General features: G+C 44.2%; 1 protein-coding gene across 1 annotated transcript in view; it reads right to left on the reverse strand.

Moving 5' to 3' along the window:
• The window catches only part of SORT1 (sortilin 1), a 666,378-nt gene that overhangs the window by 344,639 nt on the left and 298,375 nt on the right, over positions 1-23,364 (reverse strand). Inside the window, exons 5-6 of the mRNA XM_078644756.1 lie at positions 10,174-10,338; positions 9,910-9,983 (exon numbers count right to left, since the gene is read on the reverse strand). Of these exons, the coding sequence (XP_078500882.1) occupies positions 9,910-9,983; positions 10,174-10,338 (239 nt within the window). The remainder of the gene's footprint in view (positions 1-9,909; positions 9,984-10,173; positions 10,339-23,364) is intronic.

Below are 23,364 nucleotides of genomic sequence, written 5' to 3' on the forward strand. Positions count from 1 at the left end.
GGCGCGTATCTCGGGTTGGGCGGGGAGGAAGGGTGTTTAAACCTCCGTAACCGCACCGGCGAGACACCCAGTCACTCCCCTTCCTGAGCACTACCGGCACGAAGTAACCAGTTACTGTTTTGTTTATTTGTTTGGGCACCGTGTGACTCCTCACTACCTTTCCCTTGAGCACTGTATATATGGGGACACCCGACTGAATCAGGTCTTTGTCTTTTCCTTTCCGCATACTCCGCCCTGTGAGCACCCTGGAGTGGAGGAAAAGAGGAAAAGCCCTTCTGAGAGGGTGCATATCCTCCGACAAGGAGCAGGAAGCCTCGCTACCTTACTATAGACTCAGTCCAAGGTGAAAGAAACAGTTAAAGCCTATAAAAACTGGGTTACCACAACTTAAAGTCTCCGAGATTCCCTCTAGCCCGCTTACAGGCACCCAGGAAGCTGGCTATCTTTGAGAGCCTGCAGTTGCAACAGTTTAAGATCCTTCATAGGCAGGGCCAGAAAATATTTTAGAACAAACAATAAAACAGGTCCCTATTAAGCTCTATATTCATTCACTTAACATTACTGGGAACAACACTGAAAATTTCTGAGCGATTATTGTAATAAATATTCAGGTGATCCATGGCAGCGATTTAGTTTCCGTTTTTATTTCACATTGTTTGCTGAATCTTTCACTCAATTAGAGTTTTAGCTTTCCCCAGAATGTTGTGTTTTTGTATTATTATTTCGTGCAGCATAGTTCTCTTGTATAGTCAAACCCCTAGGATATTGCAGCATAGATTTGCAAATTTTGCAGCACAAAAATTGAAATTTTGAGGCACAAAAACTGAAATTCTGCAGCATTGTTGCAGCACTTTATTTTAATCGTCATTATTCATTTTCGGTCTTAAATCAACAAAAACTGTTTTAGCAGAGTATTCCACTTGGAAATACACATGTTTTAAGTGTCTGCAGCTCTACGAAAGCACAGCTCCAATCTTAACCTCGTGAGAGGAGCCCTGATTTAACCTCCGAAGGACGTCTCGCGAAAGGGCTAAAGTTTAAGTATATATTATCCAGGCCTGCGTGGGACGCAGCTTCTTGTGGGGTTTCGGGCTGTCAGAATCTGTACCTAGGCTCCCCACCTTACGGATGGCTGGTTGTTGCCAAGTTACACCTCTTGAACTAGGCCCAGCTGTGCAGGGACAGGCCTCCACAGGAAGTTCTTCCTGCTAGTCTGCTTTCCTCCTGCCCCTGCTTCCTCCAGTTGTGAAAAAACACAGCAGTGCTTACACATCATAAATCCTGGCTGCAATAAAACGCATCAGCTGGCCAAGGTTTCATCGCTCACGCCTAGCATCAGCCTACTGTGCAGAGCCAGGTCAGGGACAGGCAGCCACAGGCACTTCTTTCTCGCCTGCTTTCCTCCTGCCACTGCTTCCACCAGTTGTGAAAAACACTACGGGTCTACATAATGCTGTGCTCTCTCTACATAAATGCTGCCCTGAAAATAGCCTAAGCATCAATAAAGAAAAAATAAAAATAGTCGCGTATTAGGAAAAGCTTTTAAAAAAAAGGCAGCAGTTAGGCAACATCCCCCTAAAACGATTTAAAAGATAAAAATATTTGGGAATGTGGCTCGAAGAAAGGGATGGATTGACAATGGAGTTAAAGATGTTGAAAGCCAAGGCCATCGCCTTAAAAGTTGGACACATACAGTTATTTAACAATCTCTCTGGTCCTATTCTACCAATGCTTCGTGCAGTGACAGGCATGTTTGCCATGATCGTGTTTCATTAGAAGTTAATCGGACAGACAGATTTAGCACAATACCAGGTGTACAGAATCTTTCCCATCTTCCAGACTCCACATCAAAAGCACAAGTGCAACTGTAATTCAACCTTTGATGCCAGGTTTCCCTTCTTCAGACAAATTATTTGTCCTACATGGAAGCAACTCTGCCTCAATCCATGATGGGAATTCGGAGGAAAAACTTTATTAAGGAGAAAAAACGCAACTATTTGTATTCAGCTTTACAAAATCTACCATTTGGAGAAAACCTGGTCAGCCCCACAGGTTAGGCAACTATATATGAAACAAGCCAGACTTCTCTCTTTCCATGAAGATTTATATAGACCGAGGAAAATAAATCTTCAATGGCTGGGCAGCAGCACGTGCAAATTTAATTAATGGCATCTATTCTTTATTCATCTGTTTACTTTATTCCAAAAGTACATGATAATTAGATACAGATTCTTTGAGATTCCTTTTAAAGGCTATCGACATAGCAATTTAAATTGTGATACCAATACTCAATGCCAATTGTGCAATTAGCAAAAGGAGTCCCAGATTCATATTTTACGTCTGTTTAAATCCTTGATCGCAGACAGAAGATTTTATTAAAAACCAAGTTCCAATTTTTAATCATTTGGTCATGTGAGGAAGCTGTTAAAATCTGCTTATCTGACACGACCCCGCTCCCTCATCCCCCCATGACGGGTGTCTTTTTGAAACTTATGTTAATTACTTGTAATAAAATTGGAGCTGCCTCCAGCACATGTGAGTAAGCTGTTTGGCCCTAGAAACCAATCTTCAGTAGCTGTAATTTTATAGATTTTATGCAACTGCTATTTTTGTGTAGTGATTGCAATGATGTTAATTCATTATACAATAAAACTCTAGTCCATTCATTCACATGGGTTAAACGCCTTTAGAGAGAGCCACAGATGCATATTAGGTCACGGAGACATTTGAGCATGGTGACATGGTCACTGTCACTGGGAAACAGACACGAAGACAGGGAGTCATTGAAACAGGAGACGGAGACATGAGCACATGGATAGGAAATGTGGACACAGTAAAACAAACAGTAGCATAGCAGTCACAGACTAGAGTGGAGGAAGAAACTGACACTGGATCAGGTAAATGTAGGCACCAGGACAAGGATGCAGAAATCTGATGTTGAGCCAGACCAAAGGATAGGAAGATGCAGATGCTGTGGTATCTTGTTCCAAGAGCTCTACCGAACAGCAAGGTAGGCAGACTTTCTCTGGTCGTGGAATGAGGAGTGCAACAGTAGGGAAGGCGGGCTGGGCATAAAGCTAACTTGGTCGATTCCTTCCAGAGCAGCAAGCTGAACCACCCTTTTCAATGTACTCCTAAATCCTTTAACAACATCATTTGCCTGTGGCCAGATAGGTATACTTTTCTTATGTTTGATGTTCAAACGATTAAAAAACGTCCTTGATCTCTCTGCTGTTGAAAGGTGGACCAATATCAGATTTCAGAATAGAAGGAAAAGCCCATGCAGCCTCTAAATGACTGTCATGTGTGGTTGATAAAAAGTCTTCCACTAGAGCAAAATGTGAGTACTCATCAACAATTACATTGAGATGATGTGCATTATTGAGAGATCTGAAGAAGTCAACCGCAATTCTCCCCAGGCATGTTTAGGAAGATCGGACCTATTCAGCGGGTGCAAAGTCATTTTGGGAGACAGACAGTTGCACCAATGACAAACTTCTAGTTCTCTTTCAACTCGTTCATCTTAGAGCTGGAACCACGCTCGATCCCTGAGGGCTCTTTTACTGACTGCAATGCCACGATGTCCTTCGTGTGCCAGTTCAATAAGTTGTTGCCTCAGGCTTTCAGGAATAACTATTCGTACCTCTCTCAGGGGAACACCATCATCTGTAACAAAGTTCTTCCTGAACATATTTGAATTTCTGGTACTCAACGTCATCAGTAAGAGATCGAGCAGGTTTCCTCCATGATGGTGTAGCAATTATTTCTTTGAGTTTGAGCATCTCGCCGTCAGTGCTAGTAGCTGCTAGAATCTGTTCAATAAAAAGAGCTACAGTTGCACTGGACTTCACTAAGAAATTGATGCAGGCCTCAACTGCTTTGGATGCTGTGCAATAACGCGGTAGTGGCACTCGTGAAAAGTAGTCTGCAGGGTTTTCATCCTACCCCGGCTTGTGCACAATGGTGTAATCATACCCCTGCAGCTGCAACCCCTAGCTCTCAATGTGAGGGGACATGTTAGCTTTCAGATTTTTGAAAATAGTGAGCAACGCCTGATGATCTGAGACGAGGGTGAAATGTTTTCCGTACAGAAACACATGGAAGTTTTCACACGCCCATATTACAGCTAAGCTTTCTTTCTCAGGTAGAGAATAAGCATGTTCGGTCTGAGATGGACTCCGGCTTGCATATGCCACAATGTGTCTCTGAGCAACGTGTTGTTCATTGTGTTGGGCAAAGATCGCACCGGGCTTGCATCTACCACAATTTCAGTATGCAATTTAGGTAGGATCAAATTAAGCTATTTTAGTTGAATTTTCAATGGCATGCTTTATTTGTTTGAAACTTCGTTAACATTCAGATAGCCATTCAAATGGCACACCTCGCTTAGTTAGTTCTCTTAGAATGGCACTCACAGTAGCAAACTCATAAAGGTACCTGAAGCAATAGCTAGCAATGCCTAGGAAAGATCGCAGCATGGTCACATCTTACAAAAGGCAAGTAGACATCAATGCTTGTATCTTTAAGGGGCCAAGAGTCATTCCCTATCCAGAGAAAATATGCCCAAAGAATTTAAGTCTGTTTTTGTGAAACTCACTCTTTTCTGCATTTAGTGTGGAACCTGTATCAGCAAGCAGACGCCATACTTGTGTGAGTGCCTTATGCTCTTACGTGTAGCCCCATACACCAATACATCATCACTGTAGTTAAAGGCAAGAGTAACCGGCTGAATTATTCGACGAATGACTTATTGAAACATTTCTGCAGGTGGCAACACACCAAAACGGAGTCTTATATCTGAACAAACCAATATGAGTTATAAAATTAGTAGTGTGCCAACAGTTTTCATCCAGTTCAAGTTGATGGTACCCTTTGTTCGAATCAAGGCGGGAGAAAACTTTTGCGCCATTCAGTTGCGTGAACATATCCGCAGCCTGTGGAGGTAGATGTCTTTTGCTTTCGATTGCTGTTGGCCTGTCGCTTAACACAAATGTGCACTGTACCTCCACTGTCCAGTAGCGCGTACGATGATGTCATGCTTTAACAGGGTCTCTAGTTCTTTCTCAATGGCTTCCTGTAAGTGAAAAGCAATTCAACCGTGTCGCTCGGCAACAGAGAAAATGTCTTCATTAATGTGAAGCTGTGCCTTCATTGTCTTAAGTTTCCCAAGTCCATGAAGCAATATCAGGAATTTACTCACTATTTCAGAAATGAGCATTGACGTTGTAGTTAATAGAGATCAGTCACATCTCAACAGCAGTATCAAAGCTTAACAAGCATGCAGACGAGGATATACCCTGGAGGACATGAATTGGCAATTGCACTGTCAATTTCTTCTGCTGAATGATTGCTACAAAGGATCCTTGACTCTGAAAAGGCATAGGGGCTGCCAGGTGTACACCTTGGTTCTTGATGGTGAGAGAAATGGTACCAGAAACAGTTCTTTGTACTTTTCTGCCAGCATGATGTTTATCGACACACCACTGCCAATATTAAAAGACAACTATTCATATTCAGCTTAATTTTAAGATATTGCCCAAATGATCTATGTTGCTTCATGTGGCGATTCTTTTTATATTTATGTTCTTTGCAAGAGGCCAATCCTACATGTGCACCACTGGCGTAATAAAACTTGAGGGGACCCCCTGCAAGGTATGTGGTGTTGTGTGGCGTTTTAGGTTCCAATTGAATTTTCCCGATTCATGCCCTTATATAGGTACAATTCACATTGCCCTTATATAGGCATAGAAATCAAGCCCTTATTTAGGCATAGCCCAAGCTACCCAAATACAGGCATGGCTACTTCCATCCTTTCAACAAACGTCACAACGATTTCTTGGACAACCAGCTTAAGCCATCAGGGACTTCCCCTTGCTTGAATATTGATTTCTCCAAAAACTCAGTTAGTTTTACAATGAACATCTATTCCTTAGGGGTTCATTCATATGCCCGACTTTAAGTCAAACGTGGCATTCCTAAACACCTTCAAGGTATAAATATACCTTCACTTGCTATGGCAAAGCACGGTGGTTCGGCGCAGTTAAACTACCTACTTACCCGACGCAGATCACTACAGCAAGTGCCGAAGGATGCAGACTCTCCAGTTGAAGCACTGATCAGGAAGCTGCCCTCCTCTGCTGAGAAATTCAGCCCCATTATTTCCGACTCCCCTTGCGGGGTGTTGGGAAATAGAGTCCCGAGAAAGAGATACCAACCGCTTTCATTCTAAGGTATGGAGCGGATTACAACCTAGAGAAACCTTTGGTAGATTCTTGGCAAAGAACTAAAAACCTATGCTAAACAATACTTACTTCTTCCCTCGTATTAGACCTAGGTTAGGTACACTGGGCCAGGCGTATTTTAGAAGCACTAGTTGAGTATTTTAGTCTATGTTTTTATGTATGTATTTTATGGCTTAGAAATCATACCATGCTGTTACAGTATTATTTCATAATAATATTCTCGCTGTACGCATTATACTTTGCATTCTGTCTAACGATTGCAGCAGTTCATATCTCTTGCATGAGAAAGAAGACTGTTCAATAAACCTTTTATTGAAAACGCCAGTCTCACTATTTCTCTGCAACTCTGTAGAAACGAAGCATGCACGATTGACTGAGTGAAATACTTATCTATTGTTTCCACGACTCAGAGATATATGGTTATTCCTGGGAAACAAAGTTGTCATGTTTATGCGGTTGTCAGAAACTAATCCCTTCTTGTGAATTCGAGAAAGTTTCTAGTGACTTCTGAGCTAGCTGGTACTCACAATTAAGGTAAGTATATTCAATAGAGACCTATTGACCTAAGTCCTACGTCAAATCTATAGGATATATTATTCCAATGCGCAGAGCCTATTGGGAATATAGGGACTACACTACAGTGGAGGCGCCCCCTCCAGACTCAATCAGGAGCTATCCAGCCAGAGTATCGTGTTGAGGGGGCCCCCCGCACTGAGGGACCTGCTGGAGCCTGTTACGCCACTGTTGCGCACATCGGTCTGTGACTGCCACCCATGATGTTAACGTACCTTTGGATGATGAATTTGAGGACGACTGACTTTGTTTAGTTTCCACTTACCTCAGTCAGTGTTGCCGTTTGGCCTTCCGGGAGTGGCTAGAGTGATTCTGGAACTTTATGGCATCCATCTTCTCGTCTCTCTGTGACACACTGAGTTTCTCTTTACAAACTGTTATGAAATGGTTTTCTTTCCCACACATACCTGTCTGATAGCAGGACATTTACATTCATGTGGAAAGGAGAATCCACAGCAGATACATAATTTCCTGTTTTTCGGAGACATCACTTTGTGAGCCTCTGCCTTCTGCTTACGAATAATTTTCATCCTCTATGCTTATTCATTTTGGGCTGTTCCAGTTTCCATATCAGCAGCCAGTCGATCAGCACATTCCTCAGCTCTTGAAGCCATGAGTACTTTCTCCAAACTGAGCGTTTCCTGCACCATACGGTGTCAGAAGATGCATGGCTTCTTCATTATTGAGTTCTCTGAACTTGCAGTGCTGTATGAGCGGATCAAGTCAAGTCAAGGTACCCCTTGACACAACAATTTGCCAATTTGAATTCTCATATGTGAAGAAAAGGGTGCTCCAAGTTTGGAAGTAATGGTGTGTTTATTTCCCACTCCTGGGTTTGCCAATTACTGGTGAGAAGACCTACAAATTCGTTGTCCAGGCAATGAGAGGTGCTCCGCCAAAAGCTATACTTGATGGCAAATTGACTAGTGTCAAGTGCTTCTACTATTGTGGTGCCAATTTGCCCTGGAATGTCGAGCTACTCATGTGTGATCTCGAACCTACGAGGGATGTAACTGTACTGACGAGTACCTGCTGACTAACATGTTTGTTTGATTGATTCCATGACTTAAGCTCATGCTGAACACTAGCCTTCACCCACACTGGATCTTTCCATTACTACCACTCTTTCCATTCCTAGTCACCTGTGACCAGTGTCTTAAAAGGAACCCCGGTAGTAGGAACTTGTGTAAACTTGTGTTTGATGACAGTGCAGTACATGTTGCCATCATCCCCAACAGTTTCATTATTTTGCTCACTGCCGCTCTCTAGATGAATGGGTATGATTTGCCTATTACTAGATTTGAGGTAGCTTCTAAGAACGTATGAGTATGTTGTGGGCAGAGATAGGATTTTTTCACCCTTATCTATCTCGAAGTTATGAAAGAGGCACATTATTTCTCATGTGTGCTAGGCAATGTCCATGGAACTTCCTTTACTAGCGAGTCCTAGTTCGAAAATGTGACTGTTGTGAATACTCTTGAGCCAGTTATAACCTCTGGAGATCATCCAGAATCGCGGATGCACACATGCACCATTCCTTTTGTCATCAGAATGGAGCTCTTCAATGTCCTTGGTGAACACAGCAGATACAGACGCTGAGTTCTGGTGCTAAACTGTGGAATAATGCCTGCAGCACCTTTCTCTAAATGCTATCCATTTGATCTAAAAGCATTACATGCTGAACAGGCAGCCTCACTGTAGTCCTCGGAAAGAAAACTTTACTAACCCAAAGCTAATCTGACCACAGAAATTCACTATTAAAAGAGGGGCAACATTTTTATCCTCCATACTCTCCAACCCACATCAGTCATTTTTATGCAATCCGGCACCAAGCTTGTTAAATGCTTTGACTTGGCAGTCAAAGAAAGGATTCTTTCTTGACTTTTTTTCTCAATCTGTTTAAATTGCGATGGATCGGTTATCTGGTGCTAAGAGTAGTGCATGTGATGAATAGCAGTCGCAAACCTATGGAAACACGTCCAAACAGGACGGTGGAAAGAGACGACCTAAAGTGGAATCTGCATTCTGGTGCATTGTGGTTTACATGGGAGTGATCAAGAGTAACTTCAAAACCAAAACTCCTTCTTCAAAGAAAAACTACTGAACTATTAGAGCCAAGCACTAGATGGCAAGTGTGTGCACATGCTACAAACATGGGTTTACTGATTGAACTTAATGGTAAATGTGAAACGTATCCGATTCTATAACGACTCCCCCTTAGAATAGTACAAACTACATAGTACAAACTACATAAAGCTGCTAATAAACCAATCAACTACGTCCTTAATGTCAGACATTGTTTTGCAAAATACAAGTACATTCTCACAAAATAAAACTGCACAAGCATAATTTCAACTCCAAGTCATACAATCCACAATCATACAAACTTTTAAGTAATCATCAGAGTAATCTCCATCTCACAATCACAACTCATTTTAACAAGAGCTGGCGAAGACTGTAGGGAAAGTTCACTTAGGACAGTGAACCTTAAATTGGGACCAACGTGTTCTATTCATCGGTTTTTGTGCTGCACCAATTTAGTTTTTATCTTTAGCTTTTCTTGGAAAATTATCTTGGCAAACATATAAAGAGATCTGTATGATTTGGTTTAGAGAGAATGCTTTAGAAGCTCTTACTGAACATCATTATCTTTTTGAACAATTGGACCTAGCTTACTGACTATGGGTAAAGTGTATGCTCTTGCGTAGGTCTATTTCAATTCTTGTATTTTGTGATTTCTAACTTCATAATGAATTTTAGGAGCTTTCCTTCACACCTATGACTTATGTTTCAATGCAAGATTAAGTTCAAGCACTCAGAGGAACACTTACCTCACAAAGAAAGAGATGAAGAATATGGTAAACCACGCATTGTATGCCAGAATTCCACCACAAACACCAGAAGCCCCTTAAAGGCTCCTGAAAACTCACACCCTTCACGCGAATCCAATCAAGCACCTAATCAGTTCCAGCCATAATCAATTATCAAGGATGGATTGCCTTTTGTGATTATCAATAGTGTACTTTCCTCTTCGTTCAGCAAGAGAAACTAATATGCCAGCCCAAGCACACAGACACTTGATTTATGGTCTCACCATTTTGCCAGACAGACATTCTTGTAGATTTCTTTCCACACTGCCCCAAAGTCCTGGGAGATCCAGAGACTGTACTGAAAAGGGACAAAATATCATTATCAAGATCAGGTTGGAGTTTGTTGGTTGCAGAAAATAAATCTCAGTCTTTTTCCAATTAATACACCCCCAATTCCTTGAAAAGTACCAATAGAAACAATTTTAAACACTTCAAGAGTTAACGTCACATCAATGCAAAACTATTCAGAAGTAAGGAAACTTTCTTACAGCGGTGCTTAGGACAAGCAGGTAATCTTTTTTCGAGTGATGAAACATGATCTGTGTTAGAGGATAAAAAGGGAGGTTGGTTGAGATAAATGTTTTTGCAAAATCGTTGGATCTGAAGATCCGCCCGTTGAGACTCTCTCCCGAGACATCTGCTGTTAGGATCACCTGTGAGGGAGAAGAGGGCAGCAGAGTATGAAAGGATTGCCTAATACATACAACACAATAGTAATCACAACTTAATAGTGGATTTTACATAGCATGTATCAAAACGGCATGAAGTCAACAGGTGCAGTCACTCAACCTCTAAAGCTATTGGGTGATTTGAAATCCCCACAGCTTGTTCAAGTAACTACTTTATAGAGAGCTCACAGACCACAATTTGCAATCTCAGAGAGCTCTAACAGCAGTTTAATGCCTGGTGAGGGTCACTTCAGGAGGTTAACACAAGCAATACCAGAACAGTTACATTGTAAGGCCTCGTCAGTGAGATATAGCTTGGATCTTGTGGCACAGTGAGCAAGGAAATTAGATCTGTGTATACACTTGGCCACTTAGGGCAATGCATCAAACACACATCTATTTGGGTGCTGTCCTATGTATCCATAAAGAAGTGCACTAACCCTTCTGCAATTCAGAAAGGAGCTCGAGGCTGACCTCTACAGAGATCACATGTCCACACAATAGAATTCATCCATTCACAAAACTGACTGCTCTAGTGTAAAATACACTAAATCGTAACCCAGGGCTACTGCTTTGTTCAGTGCTCCGCTCCACTCCACTCCACTCCATTCCATTCCATTCCATTCCTCTCCTCTCCTCTCCTCTCTAGCTAGGTTACACTCTACAATTACTTATACATGCATACAAGCCATCACCTGGCAGTCAGAGTGCTGTTGATCACAGCCTGCCTTGAATCTACGCCAGACTATGACACGGTCTAACTAGAGTGATCTTAGAACGGTCTTGTGCTTTTTTTGAATTATGCAAAGCATTTTCTTTCTCATGAGTGGAGCAAGAATTTGAACGAAAAGTGGAATTTTCATTAGCTAAGTGTTCTTTGCCCCCAAAGTAAAAACACTGGCCCTCTAGGCCAAGGACTCTGGCCTACATTCATCTCCAATGAAGAGAGCAGGGACTTAGTCCTGGACTGATGACAAATCTTTGTAGTGGTCACCTAATCAGAAGAGAAGCTTAATTACAGAAGGAGAACACAATCAGGACCACGACTAGAAGAAAATCCTGTATAAAGCCCATCAGACTAATGTGGAGTATTGAGGCACCCACATGAAAGTGATCTGCCAAGGAATCATGAGAAAAATGCAGCCCAGCAGACCAAATGCAGCACATAACAAGTAAACCATTACCAAGCATCACCTCTTGTTGAGGAGCTGTCGAGATGGTTCAGAGAAACACACTTGTGGGCAGTCTTTGCAACTGCTACTTCACTTCAAATTTAAATGACGGTAAACCAGAGGCATCCCTGTTAATCTACGTCAGCAAAACAAAGTATAGCTGGGCTAGGTACATCTTTGGCCTAGAGTTCATACTTATGTGAGGCATTTTGGGGTTGTGAGAATTCTGCCTTGTTTTTGTGGATAATGTCAGCTGCATGTTCTCAGCCTGATGGACCAACAGGAGCAAACAAACGTACTACAGAAGAGGCAATACCTAAATCCCAGCCAGATTCCTGGTGCCCCACTCTGAGATTTTCTAAACAATGTAGTAATATCCCTCAAATGAGACCTCAAGCCAACAGCTATAGAATGTACCATTACAGTTTAAGAAGTTATTCATTCATTAATAGGGGCCAGAAATCTCAAGTTATTTGTTTTAATAGTGTCTAGTACTTACAAGCTGTACATTTGTGTGGTCTTCAATCTCCACCCTAGAAGGTGCTAGAACCTTCTGGTTATCTCCTTGTATAGTTTGAACAGCTCAATTGTACCCAACTGAAAAAGTCCTAATCTTCATACAGCCTTGACTTGTCATTCAGTTTGCATGTTATTTATTGTATAATCCTGTACCTGGATTTCTATGTCCTACCACCTCCAACAATGGGTATGACTGGCCTTGGTGTGTGGAACCTTCTGCAATATTGCCCATGTATGTGGTGGTAATCAAGCTATAACGAGTATGTTGTTATTCCTTTAGAACAAGTTACTTAACTTAGGTAAAGCATTATCTGGTAGAGACAATATCTAGCTGCAGATTACTTACCTTTGAATTTCCCAGGAGTCAGGCTGGATCTGGAAACTTTTTGTGTGAGCAGTACCCACGCGTGCCATTGGGTGGCTCCGTGTGACATCGTTAGCATCAGTTATGACATCGCGGTCTCCTATATAGGCACCACCCAGGCGCATGGACATCAGTTACTTTTCACTTTCCCACGCCAGAAGCGCAGAGCCATGAAGTGAACTGACTTGTGTGTGTCACAACTAGGGCCATGAAGAGTAAGCGACCCTAGTCCTTTCAAATGAGTCCACAGAGTGCGGAGGCATGGGTGGGTCTGTAAGCAATCTGCAGATAGATATTGTCTCTACCACATAATGCGTTACCGAAGGTAAGTAACTTATCCATCTGCATGAGACTTCTATCAGCAGATTCCTTACCTCTGAATAGATATCCAAGCTATACTATCCTGGCAGTGGGCTGAGGAGAGATTTTCTACACTAAGTCCTGCAGGACCGAATGGGCAAAATGCCAGTCCCTGCGGACCTGACTTTTCAGGTAGAAGTGCTTGGCAAACGTGTGTAGAGACACGCCCACGTTGCTGCCTGGCAAATGCCCAGGACTGGGCCATCCGGAGCCAACACGTGGTCGCAGCTTTTCCCTGATAGAATAGGCCTGCAAGCCCTCAGGAGGCTGCTTCCTAGCCAGGGCATAGCAGAGTTTAATCTAGAGAACGGCCAAGTGCAAAATGGACAGTTTCTGAACTGCCCGACCCTTTTTTAGCTCCAACATAACCCACAAAGAGTTGGTCATCCACCCAGAACTCTTTCGTGCGGTCAAGGTAGAATGACAATGCTCTTTTTGGGTCCAGATGGTGGAGACGCTCCCCTTCCTTAGAGGGATGCAGGGAGCGAAAAAGGTGGGCAGCATGACTGACTGACCCAGATGGAATGGGGCCACTACTTTTGGTAAGAATAAGGCACGGGTGCAAAGCACCACGTTATCCACAAAAGTCATCATGTAAGGAGGTTTGCATGATAAAGCCTGCAATTCACTCACCCTCTGGGCAGATGTGATTTCACCCAGAAAGGAGGTCTTGATGGTAAGTAGCCGGAGGGGACAATTATGTAATGGCTTTAAGGGAACACACATGAGAAATGTGAGGGCCAAGTTAATGTCTCACAGCGGCATGGCGAAGAGCGAAGGTGGAAACATATGTACAAGTCCTTTAAGAACCTATTTCCAATAGGGAACTTAAATAAAGAGGGTTGGCTCGGCAGCTGCAAGAAAGTGGACAGAGCAGAAAGATAACCCTTAAGAGTATCCAAAGCAGAGCTCTGCTCTGCAAGGGTAAGACTAAAGAGAAGAAGATTACACAGAGAAGCAGAAAGAGGGTCAATAGACCTTTCTGTACAATATTTTATACATGTTTGCCAACAGCAGGTGTATACCATCTTAGTGGATGGCTGCCAACATAGCATTACATACTTCAGGAGGAAGGTCGAAAGCAATTGTTGTCACTCAATCTCCACGCAGGGAAGTGGAAAGTTGACCGGTTCGGGTGGAGGACCCTCCCTGCTGCTGCAAGAGAATATCCTCCCGAAGGGGAAGCCTGATCGGAGGATCAATGCTGATTCCAAGAAGCTTTGGATACCAGACTCTCTGTGCCAAGTCAGGAGCCACAAGAATGAATTGGGCAAAGGTCATTCTTGATCATCTTCAGAACCTCTGGGCAGAAGTAGTATAGGCGGAAAGACGTACAGGAGGCCTGAGCTGCACTTGAAATGAAATGAAAAGCTTTGCCGAGCTACAGCCGCCTTGGAAACTCCAGCGCGCCAAACTGTTGACAATGCGCGTTCTCTTCGGAGGCGAACGGATCTAAACATGGCTCTCCCCACTGCTGAAAAAGACCTTGCACCACCTCAGACAGGAGATGCTATATGTGATCCGCTAGGCATCGATGGCTGAGTTCCTCCACCCTGCGCTCAGAGAACCTGCCAGGTGTTGAACCACCAGGGTTATGCCGTGCTGTTCCAGCGATGTCCAGAGATGCTGGGTCTCTTGACAAAGGGTCCACGAACCCACCCCGCTTGTTGCAGTACCACATGGCAGTGGCGTCAATGAACACCCGCACTAACTTCGCCTTGACAGAGGGAATAAATGCTTTCAGTCTGTCAGAGATCACAAGGACCAGAAGGGATTATGCTTGCCAATTTAAGGTGTGTTTTATTTAGATCCAGCCACAGTGCAACGGGTTGATATGTGGCACGAGAAGAAGCAAGAAATATAACACAAGAAAGTGGTACAATAGTCCAGACACTGTCGTCTTCAGGGGAATTTCTCTTCTCCTCGACAGCGTCATTTTCTTGTCCTCTCTTTCGTAGCTCGGGGAGTGACCGGTGGGGAAACAAAACAAAGATGCACTAAGATTAGTGCCCTCTCTCTGAATAACGTCCGATAGCGAGGGAGGGTTATCGTGAGGAAATAAATGCACCAGAGGTTTTTAAAACGCGAGGGAGGGTTGGAGGAGAACCATCACCGGAGAGGGGAAGGAAAGAAGCGTTATACTGATGAGGGACAAAGAAATCAGACCTACCAATCAACCCGACTCCGCAGGATTACCCCTCTGACCGGGCTGCAGCCGGACCTCCGTCCCACTCCCAAATCCCTGTACTCGAGCACGCACCTGCTGAAGCCACGACCCTCCGGGGCTGTGGCTGGGCGCTGCGTCCTCCTGTTGGCCTCCTGGCTTCTCAGTCGGGCATCCTGGAGTTCCTCTCTTCAACTTCGGCTACTTCAGCGTCTCGCTCCTGGCCTCGTACGCGGTCGCTTCCTACTTCCAGTAACACACGTCTCCTTCCGGTGATTCGCCAGAGGGCATCTCCGGCTTCCAAGGGGCGGAGTCCACCCATGCGGGATCGGAGTTAAAGGGCCAGCAGTTCTGGTCTTCGGCTGGTCACGGATGCCGACGCGAACGTCAGCGTCTGGGAGCTGGAGGGAAAAAAAAGAGTGGAGGATCAAGACGGGACCAGGGAGGATCCATGATTGAGGAGGTCACAGTCCGACACAGTACTGGCCAGATTGGCCGAAGATGCAACAAGTTGATGTGAAGCCCAGTGTCCCCTGATCTCCACCTCTCCCAGATGGCCACACCATCTCAGTAGTGATTCATTCGTCAATACTGTGAGATCTGGTTGGGGAGGGGAGAGGGGTCTACCTCTGACCCAATCACAGTTCGTCAACCACCACTGCAGGTCTTTTGGAGTTCCCTCCGGGATCTGGACCACATGGGAGAGATTCCTCTGATGATGCGCCCACTGGAACTTCAGGTCCCACTGCAGAACCCTCATATGCCATCTGGCATGATTTACCAACAGGATGTAGGAAGCCATGAGTCCCAGCAACCTCAGAGTCATTCTCATCAAAATCCAGTATGGAGGCTAAAACAGCAGCATCATAGCCTGAATATCCTGGACTCGCTACTCAGAAGGATAAGCCCGAAACTACACTGTGTCCGGAACCGCTCCGATTAAAGGGAGTATCTGAGAAGGAGTCAGGTGTGACTTCTGCATGTTTATAGAAACCCCCAGCAAATGCAGGTTTGCCGTAATCTGGAGGTGGGAGACAACAGCCTGGGGCGACGGATCCTTCAACGGCCAGTCATAGAGATTGGGGAAGACTAGCACCCCTAACCTGCGCAAATGAGCTGCAACCCCCACCATAACCTTGTTGAACACCTGAGGGGCGCTGGTAAGGTTAAAGGGGAGCACAGTGAATTGAAAGTGCTCGTAGCCTACCTTTAACCACAGGTAACGCCTGTGGGCAGGCAGGATGGGGATGTGAAAATATGCATCCTGCAAATCCAATATCACCTTGGTCTAGGTCAGACAAGACCTGAGCCAACGTGAGCATCTTACATTTTTCCTTTTGAGGAAGAGATTGATGGTTCTGAGGTCTAGAATAGCGAGAATAACAACCACTGCTTACTTCTGAAATCTGAACCTTCTCAATAGCTCCCTTGTAACTTCCTCTAGGAGTAATGCTAGATGACTCTCTGCCAGCTGGTCTTGAGTTGGCGGTAGAGGGGGGAGGGAAGGAAAGAAAAGGAAGAGAATAGCCTTTCTGAATGATCCGAAAGACCAATTTGTCCAATGCTTGGAGGCTGCAGTTGCCAAGGGATCGGTGGCACATGACTTCTGGCTACCATTCCGGGCTCGGAATGAACCGCGTCCTCACACAATTACGGGGGAGCCTGCGCAGGACGGTGGTTGGGATATGGCTGACACGGTTGATAACCCCTTCCATTGCCCCGAAAGGGGCGAAAGCTAGACTGACCACAAGGTGTAATCGAGAAGCCCAAGTATCTGGCCATAGTACGAGACTTGTTGAAGGGCTCCAAGGCTGCTTTCCCACCAAAAAGACAAGTTCCGTCAAGCAGCAGGTCCATGAGGTTACCCTGGACATCACCCGAGAAGCCAGATGTTCTCAGTCAGGCGTGGCTCTGTAAGGCCACCATTGACAAAACCGCTTTGCCCAGCGAGTCAGTCGTGTCTAAAACACAACAAATGGTGAATTTTGCTGCACCTCTATCCTCCTTCACTGCCTGGGAGAGAACAGGATCTGTGGAAGCACTTAAGCAACCGTTTCCCAAAGGGTGTGAGGGCAATGGCACAATAAGCTGTGGTATTCAAAGACAACACCAGGCTGGTAGAAGAAGAAAACATCATCTTCCCAAGTTAGTCAGGCGTTTGGGATTCCCTATTCGGAGGAGTGGAAAGGAATGCGCCATAGGACGTTGAAGCCTGAACAACCAAGCTTTCATGGGTGGGGTGTTGGCAGAGGAACCTTGGATCGCCCGGTGCATAGCGATGGCGGCATGCAATTGTACTGGTCACAGGAGCACCTGTGCTAGGCTTGAACCACGTGGCTAGAAGGACATCTGTTAGTGCTTCATTAAAGGGTAATAGGGGTTTGGAGGTTGAAGCTCCAGGCTGAAGCACTTCAGTCAAGAGATTAGTCCTGACCTGCAAAGAGGGCAGCTCCAGACCAAGGATCGCTACTGCCCTCCTCACCACCCTGGCACAAGATGCCCCCTCCTCCATAGCCACACTACATTGAGAGAGCATAATGGTATCTGGAGACTTGTCCAGTCTACTGGCATCCCCAAGAACCTCAAACCAGTCCATCTGTTCCACTGGAACGTATATTTGATGTTCTAAAGGATCCATAAACCCCCCCAATCCTCTCTAATGCCGGAGTATTCCTGAAAATGTCCAGGAAATTACATAGAACCTCAAAGTTTTGGCAGCGCCGGAGTCTACGTCGAGAGTCACCGGTCAGACTCAGTCGTCTGGAATAAGAATGCACTGGTGGCACTAGCGGTGCCAAAGGCACTTACTTCAGGTCCAATGCCGGATAAGTCAGAAGGGGCCCCTTATAACCCTGCGGGCCCGAAGGCTCACCAAAGGGGCGGTCCACTCAAATACACAGTGCATGGTCTCGTAAAATTATTTTCTCTGACCAGGGGGGTCACTCCTACTCCCGGAAACAGGGGAGGAGCGAAGGCAGCTCTGGCTCTGCAGAACCGTGCCAAGATCGTCTGTGCTCCTTACCTTGTTCGTCGATGTACGAACGCTGAGGCGAAGATGAAGTCTTCTCCGACTTCATGTGCCTCTTCAAGGGATTTGAAGAACTCAAAGTGGGGGAGAGGGCGGCTCTGGGAGCGGTCCTGAGACAACCTTTTCTTTGAACGGGAGTGGGGTTTCTATGGAGTCTCGCTGGCTGGTGTCGATTGCTGGGCCGCAAGGAGCTTCAAAACTCGCTCCCACAAGGCCTTCGGAGCCATGGCCCGACACTCCGAGCACACCAGAGGAAGATGAGGCGGGAGGAGGGGGCGGTTACCGACATGGCACGGGGACAAGCACCACAGAGTTTATACCCTGTCCTTTTAGAAGACATACCTCAACACACATACTACATTTTGTTCGACAAAAATTCAAAAACATCTGTCAAAGAGGCAAAGAGGAAGCTTCTCCCTGGATCAGCACTTAACTGGCACGGAAAAGAACTGACGTCCATGTGCCTGGGTGGCACCTATATAGGTGACAGCGACGTCATAACTGCCACCACCGTCACAGACGACGACACGCAGAGCCGAATGGAGCCACCCTACTGCGAGCAGGGGTACTGCGAGCAGGGGTACTGCTCATGCAAAAGTTTCCAGAACCAGCCTGATGGAAAGGTAAAGAATCTGAAGCTAGAAGTCTCTATCAGATGTCAGGTAATGTAGAACGGTGCATGCAAGACAGATGAGAAGTTTTCAGGGTTTATTCAGGATCAATACCATAAAGTAGATCCTATCCATCAGGAGCAACTGCTTCTCCAGCTCCCAGTCTTCAACTCCGGCTCAAACATTCCAAGCTGCCTGGTAAGAACACAGTCTAAATGTCTAGAATACATTGATTACCTAGGATACCATACACCTCCCTCTTATTAAAAAAACATAACTACATCCTTACCGATCCATAAATGAAGTCACATAGCAAGATTACACAAAATCTTTTAGATAAGTAGGCTTATCTGCCTACACAAAAACTGTTGCTCCTTCCTTCTTAAAGTGTCTAAAGTGTCCATGGAGAAAGCGCCTTCTATCACAAGAATGCTCCTCCTACCTTCTTGTGTGTCCATGGAGGAAGGTTTTTTCTCTTTTGTTTTTAAATCACTGGAATGCTGGTGGAACCCGACGCTGGACAAAATGTAGCAACTCTTCTAAGATTCCAAATCCAGCGATCCTCTGTTTTGATAGCATTTTGTTTAACACGTTTATCACACTCATAGGCTGACTAAATTTAGCAATAAACACCCTCCTTCATGGGCTTCTTTATTTTGACCCTTATACCTACACACACACACACACTTGTTTCCTTGGCGGTCATACTTCTGTAATAATGCACTTTAGTTTTCATAATCTTCTCCAATCTGCCTCAACACCAGACATGTCTCCCTCACTTTTTACTAGTTTCTCATTCACCCAAAATGGACATGAGGCAACTGCCTGTCCTCTTTTTGAAAAATTCAAGAGGCAACACACCTGTTATAGAAGGTGGAGTCAACCTATACATTTGCACCTTTTTACTTAGCTCCCCAATCTAATCTAACCCATTAATCAAACAATGTTGCACAGATTCCTTCAGTACTTTGTTAAATTGCGTTATCATACAATGGGCTTCGTGGTAATACAACACAGTCTTTTTAAGTTTAATTCCTCTCTCAACCAAAAACTGCTACATAACTCCCGATGTATGCTGCAGTCCTTTGTCCGTTAATAAAGTAGAAGGGAAACCTTGCCTCCCAAACAATCATCTAAAAAAATGACAACCTCCTGAGTTTTCACCAAATTCACGATCTTTACTTCTGGCTATAGTGAGTACATGTCAACAATTGCTATGATGTACTTATCTAGGGTTGAAATTCTGATTGAACCTACAACATCCAAAGCGATATCTATGGAAAGCCCAGATGCTAGCGCCCTTATCACCATGGCTTGACTCCTACATTTCAAGATGTTATCACTATTCCTACATTCAAAATAATTCCTGATAACCCTTTAAATCTATTTCCGACCACCAATATCTTTTTCTGACCCTCTCCTTGGATTTAGAAATGTCATGAAGACTCTAAAGAGCATTTTCAATCAATTTCAGTCTCAAATGGTCGGGAGGCAGATGCCTAATCCCCCTCATAACTAGATCATCCATGAGAGAAAGTTCAACCCCTACATGCCAGTATCCTTTTGATTCTCATCGCCCCTGTCCTTCAATTTCCATCCCTCCTAACTTGTAAATCAGATCCTGTGAAACTCTGTCTCCTATCAGTTCTTGCTTCCATTCATCGTCCTGTATTTTGCCACCTGCAACCATACACACTTCAAATTCTTCATATATTTCATCATCAACAAAATTCACTGTTCAAGTATTTATCATCAATTCCACTCACACATTCTAGAAAAACAATCCGCCAGTAAATCCATTGTGCCAGTAAGATATGTCAGGATAAAATAAAATTCCTGCAAAGACTACCCATCTTTGAATCCTACTTGAGATGGCATTAATTCCTTTTTTAGTAAAAACGTCCTTCAATGGTTCATGATCCATCTGGACTTCGAAACAGTAGCTCCATAAAAATTCAGTGAGTCATCTCACTATCAATATACAACCAATGCTTCCTTCTCAATGACCAGATAAATTGACTTTAGCACCCATCAGTCCACGAGAAATGAACATGACCGTTTTCTCCTCAAAATCAGAATTCTCTATTCGGATGGCACTCAGACCTTTCGAGATGGCATTAGTCATCAAAATTGTATTTGCCCCTGGCTCAAAACGACTCAAATTAGAAGCCTGGTTTCAACATTGAATTCCTTCACATGGTCTCAGACCATACAAATTCTTTCCCTTTTTTCACAAAGTCCCTCATGCAGCTACATTTATCAGCAACATTTGGAACACATTTACTAGCTATTTTATAGTACTGAAAAACTTCAAAAGCTCATCTTCATTCTCAAGACTGGGTAACCCCTTCATGGCACTTACCACGTCTTCCTTAGGTTGTATTATCTTTGAAGTGCCATGTATGCTAGAGACTCTAATTCAGAGACCGCAAACTTGCATTTCTCTACTTTGAGAGATAGGCAAATTTCTCTTAGCCTCATGAGACATGGCTTGGCAGTTCGGGCTGGACTGATCCCCTGAGGCACAGGGCGGGACTGATTTGCATATGGCCATGTCTGAACTGGGGTGGCGGAGTGAGCTAAAGAATGATGATGGATTAAACCCAGATCAGTTGACGGGGGGTGAGTGTTTGATTTGCTAAAACGCTCCGTCCATCATCCCCCTTTGGTATCGCTAAACCTTAACCTCGCCAATACCTTTAAAACAGATGAGACTGAAATAAGACTAAAAGCAGCCATAAAAACTTGTAGGTAACAAATGGTGCAACAAATTGCATCAACTCTAATTGACACAAAATCTTGCATCGTCATTTGTTTTTCGAGCCATCACAAGAGGAGCTAACCATGCAGTCATTTTAACTTCATAAATGCCTACAGTCTGTCAATTCCTAAATATCTTTTACTATTACTTACATTAAAATAAAAGAAGACTTCTCACTTTTCTCATGTTGGGCTTCAAACCAGGTTTAATTTTTATAAGATGGACAAAATTCGTAAACATATTATTCCCTTTCTGAAAACTTCAGGAAATTGCTCTTTGTAAGTATGCAGTTTTTCGGGACTTAGAATAACCTCAGCGACCTCTATCCTTTCCTTCAGTCTGAAAGAAGGAACTTAATTGGGATCTAGATACACAAATAAGTTCCTTCAGTGGAACCAACGTATTAAAGAATCACCCTTTGACAGACATGCAAATCTTTCCTGGGACTGATCTATCTCTAAATTCTATAGTTTTCCAAAAGTAACCCAGCAGCTTAAGGGGCTCTTCTCTATAGCGTTTGGGATGAACGTCCGGTAGCCAGAATGACACCAGAATAAAATGGGTTACCTTCAAAGAGAGAAACAATTAGGAGTGAATAAGTCTCAGTATTATTTTTCTAATAAATAGTGTTGTAATTTCCAATGATGTTTGTGTTTGAAAGATGAAGTGATCCAGTGTGGATCCCCGATGAGTTCTCGTGAAGTAATAAATAATCCTTTCAGAAGATAAAAGCTACAAAGAGAAAATGGACAACAATTCTTTTGACAACATAGTGAAGGAAGACCCAAACCACAATGGTCACTCAGACTTCAGATTCCAGTTGGGCTTGTTTAAAATGGCAGCTGCATGTAGCTTGAGCTCCAGTCAATATGGCGGTTCAGTGAACACGGATGTGAGCATGCTGTATTGAGTGAAACAAACCGCCCAATAGCAGCATAAGCAAGCAGAGCTGCAAGCAAGCGGAGGGCAGTGTGAGAGTCGGAGGACAGATATTTCCAAACTGAAGTGCTGGGCCAACACCCACACTGCTTTCTCCCGGTTGAAGCACTCGAGCTCCAGCAATGCCCAAGGGCAGCAAAATGCAGAGATGAAGGGGAACTTATAATGCTGGCAGAGTAAAAGGTCTGAAGCTGGCATTGACCTGAAAGCTGTTCTTAAGAAAATCAACAGGTACTTAAAGCAAACATCAAAAGGTTTCCTGTGCGACCTCTGCAGATAGTTATGTTGAGGTCTTCTCTCGCGACTTTCCGTTAGTCGGCAATATAGAAAGGTACACGCAAGGCAGATGAGAAGTTTCCAGGGTTTATTCAAGACCAATAAAATAAGTAGAACACATCCATCAGGAGATAATGAGTCTTCAACTCCACTCAAACTTTCCAAGCTCCCTGGTAACAACACATACTAACGCGCTAGAATTCATTGACCACGTGGGATACCAGAGGTTTTTTCAGAGACTCTTGGGGTAGTTGGTGGTTCATGGCCAGTGTCCAAAGTGCATATTGTAATCTACCACTGGTATTCTAGATCACTAATTGCATTGTAGCCTAATTGGATAATCACATTACTTCCTTTGTCCCTTGGCATTCCAGGACAAAGTCAGACAGTTGACACTTTCATTTGGAGTTCAGATGGATTAGAAAAAAAGGTGCAAGATCACACAGCAAACAACATCTTTATTAGTCAGCACTTCTTCCCATGCAGTGATGCACAGCATGACCCAAAAGGTTGCTGATTCGTGTAAGAAGAGCTCTGCTGAGCGATTGCAGGGAGAGATTAGATTGTCATTGGATACCAAACAACTCGCCTCCCGTGGCCTTTCCTCGTGTGTAAGGGCAGGTAATGTACCATCATGTTTTAATCTTAGTTTAATTACTTTTTGTGGGCTGTGCACCTATAACTACACTTAATCCCCTTCCTCTACCCCTTCCTCCAACTACCTCACCTCCCCCAACGTCAGTCTCCGACAGCCTCCTACAGCAATCACCCCCACGCCAACAGGCTGCTTTCAGCCAACGAGCCTCTCCCCCTCGAG

The sequence above is a fragment of the Lissotriton helveticus genome, chromosome 5_1 (genome assembly GCF_964261635.1).
Source record: "Lissotriton helveticus chromosome 5_1, aLisHel1.1, whole genome shotgun sequence".
In the NCBI taxonomy this organism is placed as follows: Eukaryota; Metazoa; Chordata; class Amphibia; order Caudata; family Salamandridae; genus Lissotriton; species Lissotriton helveticus.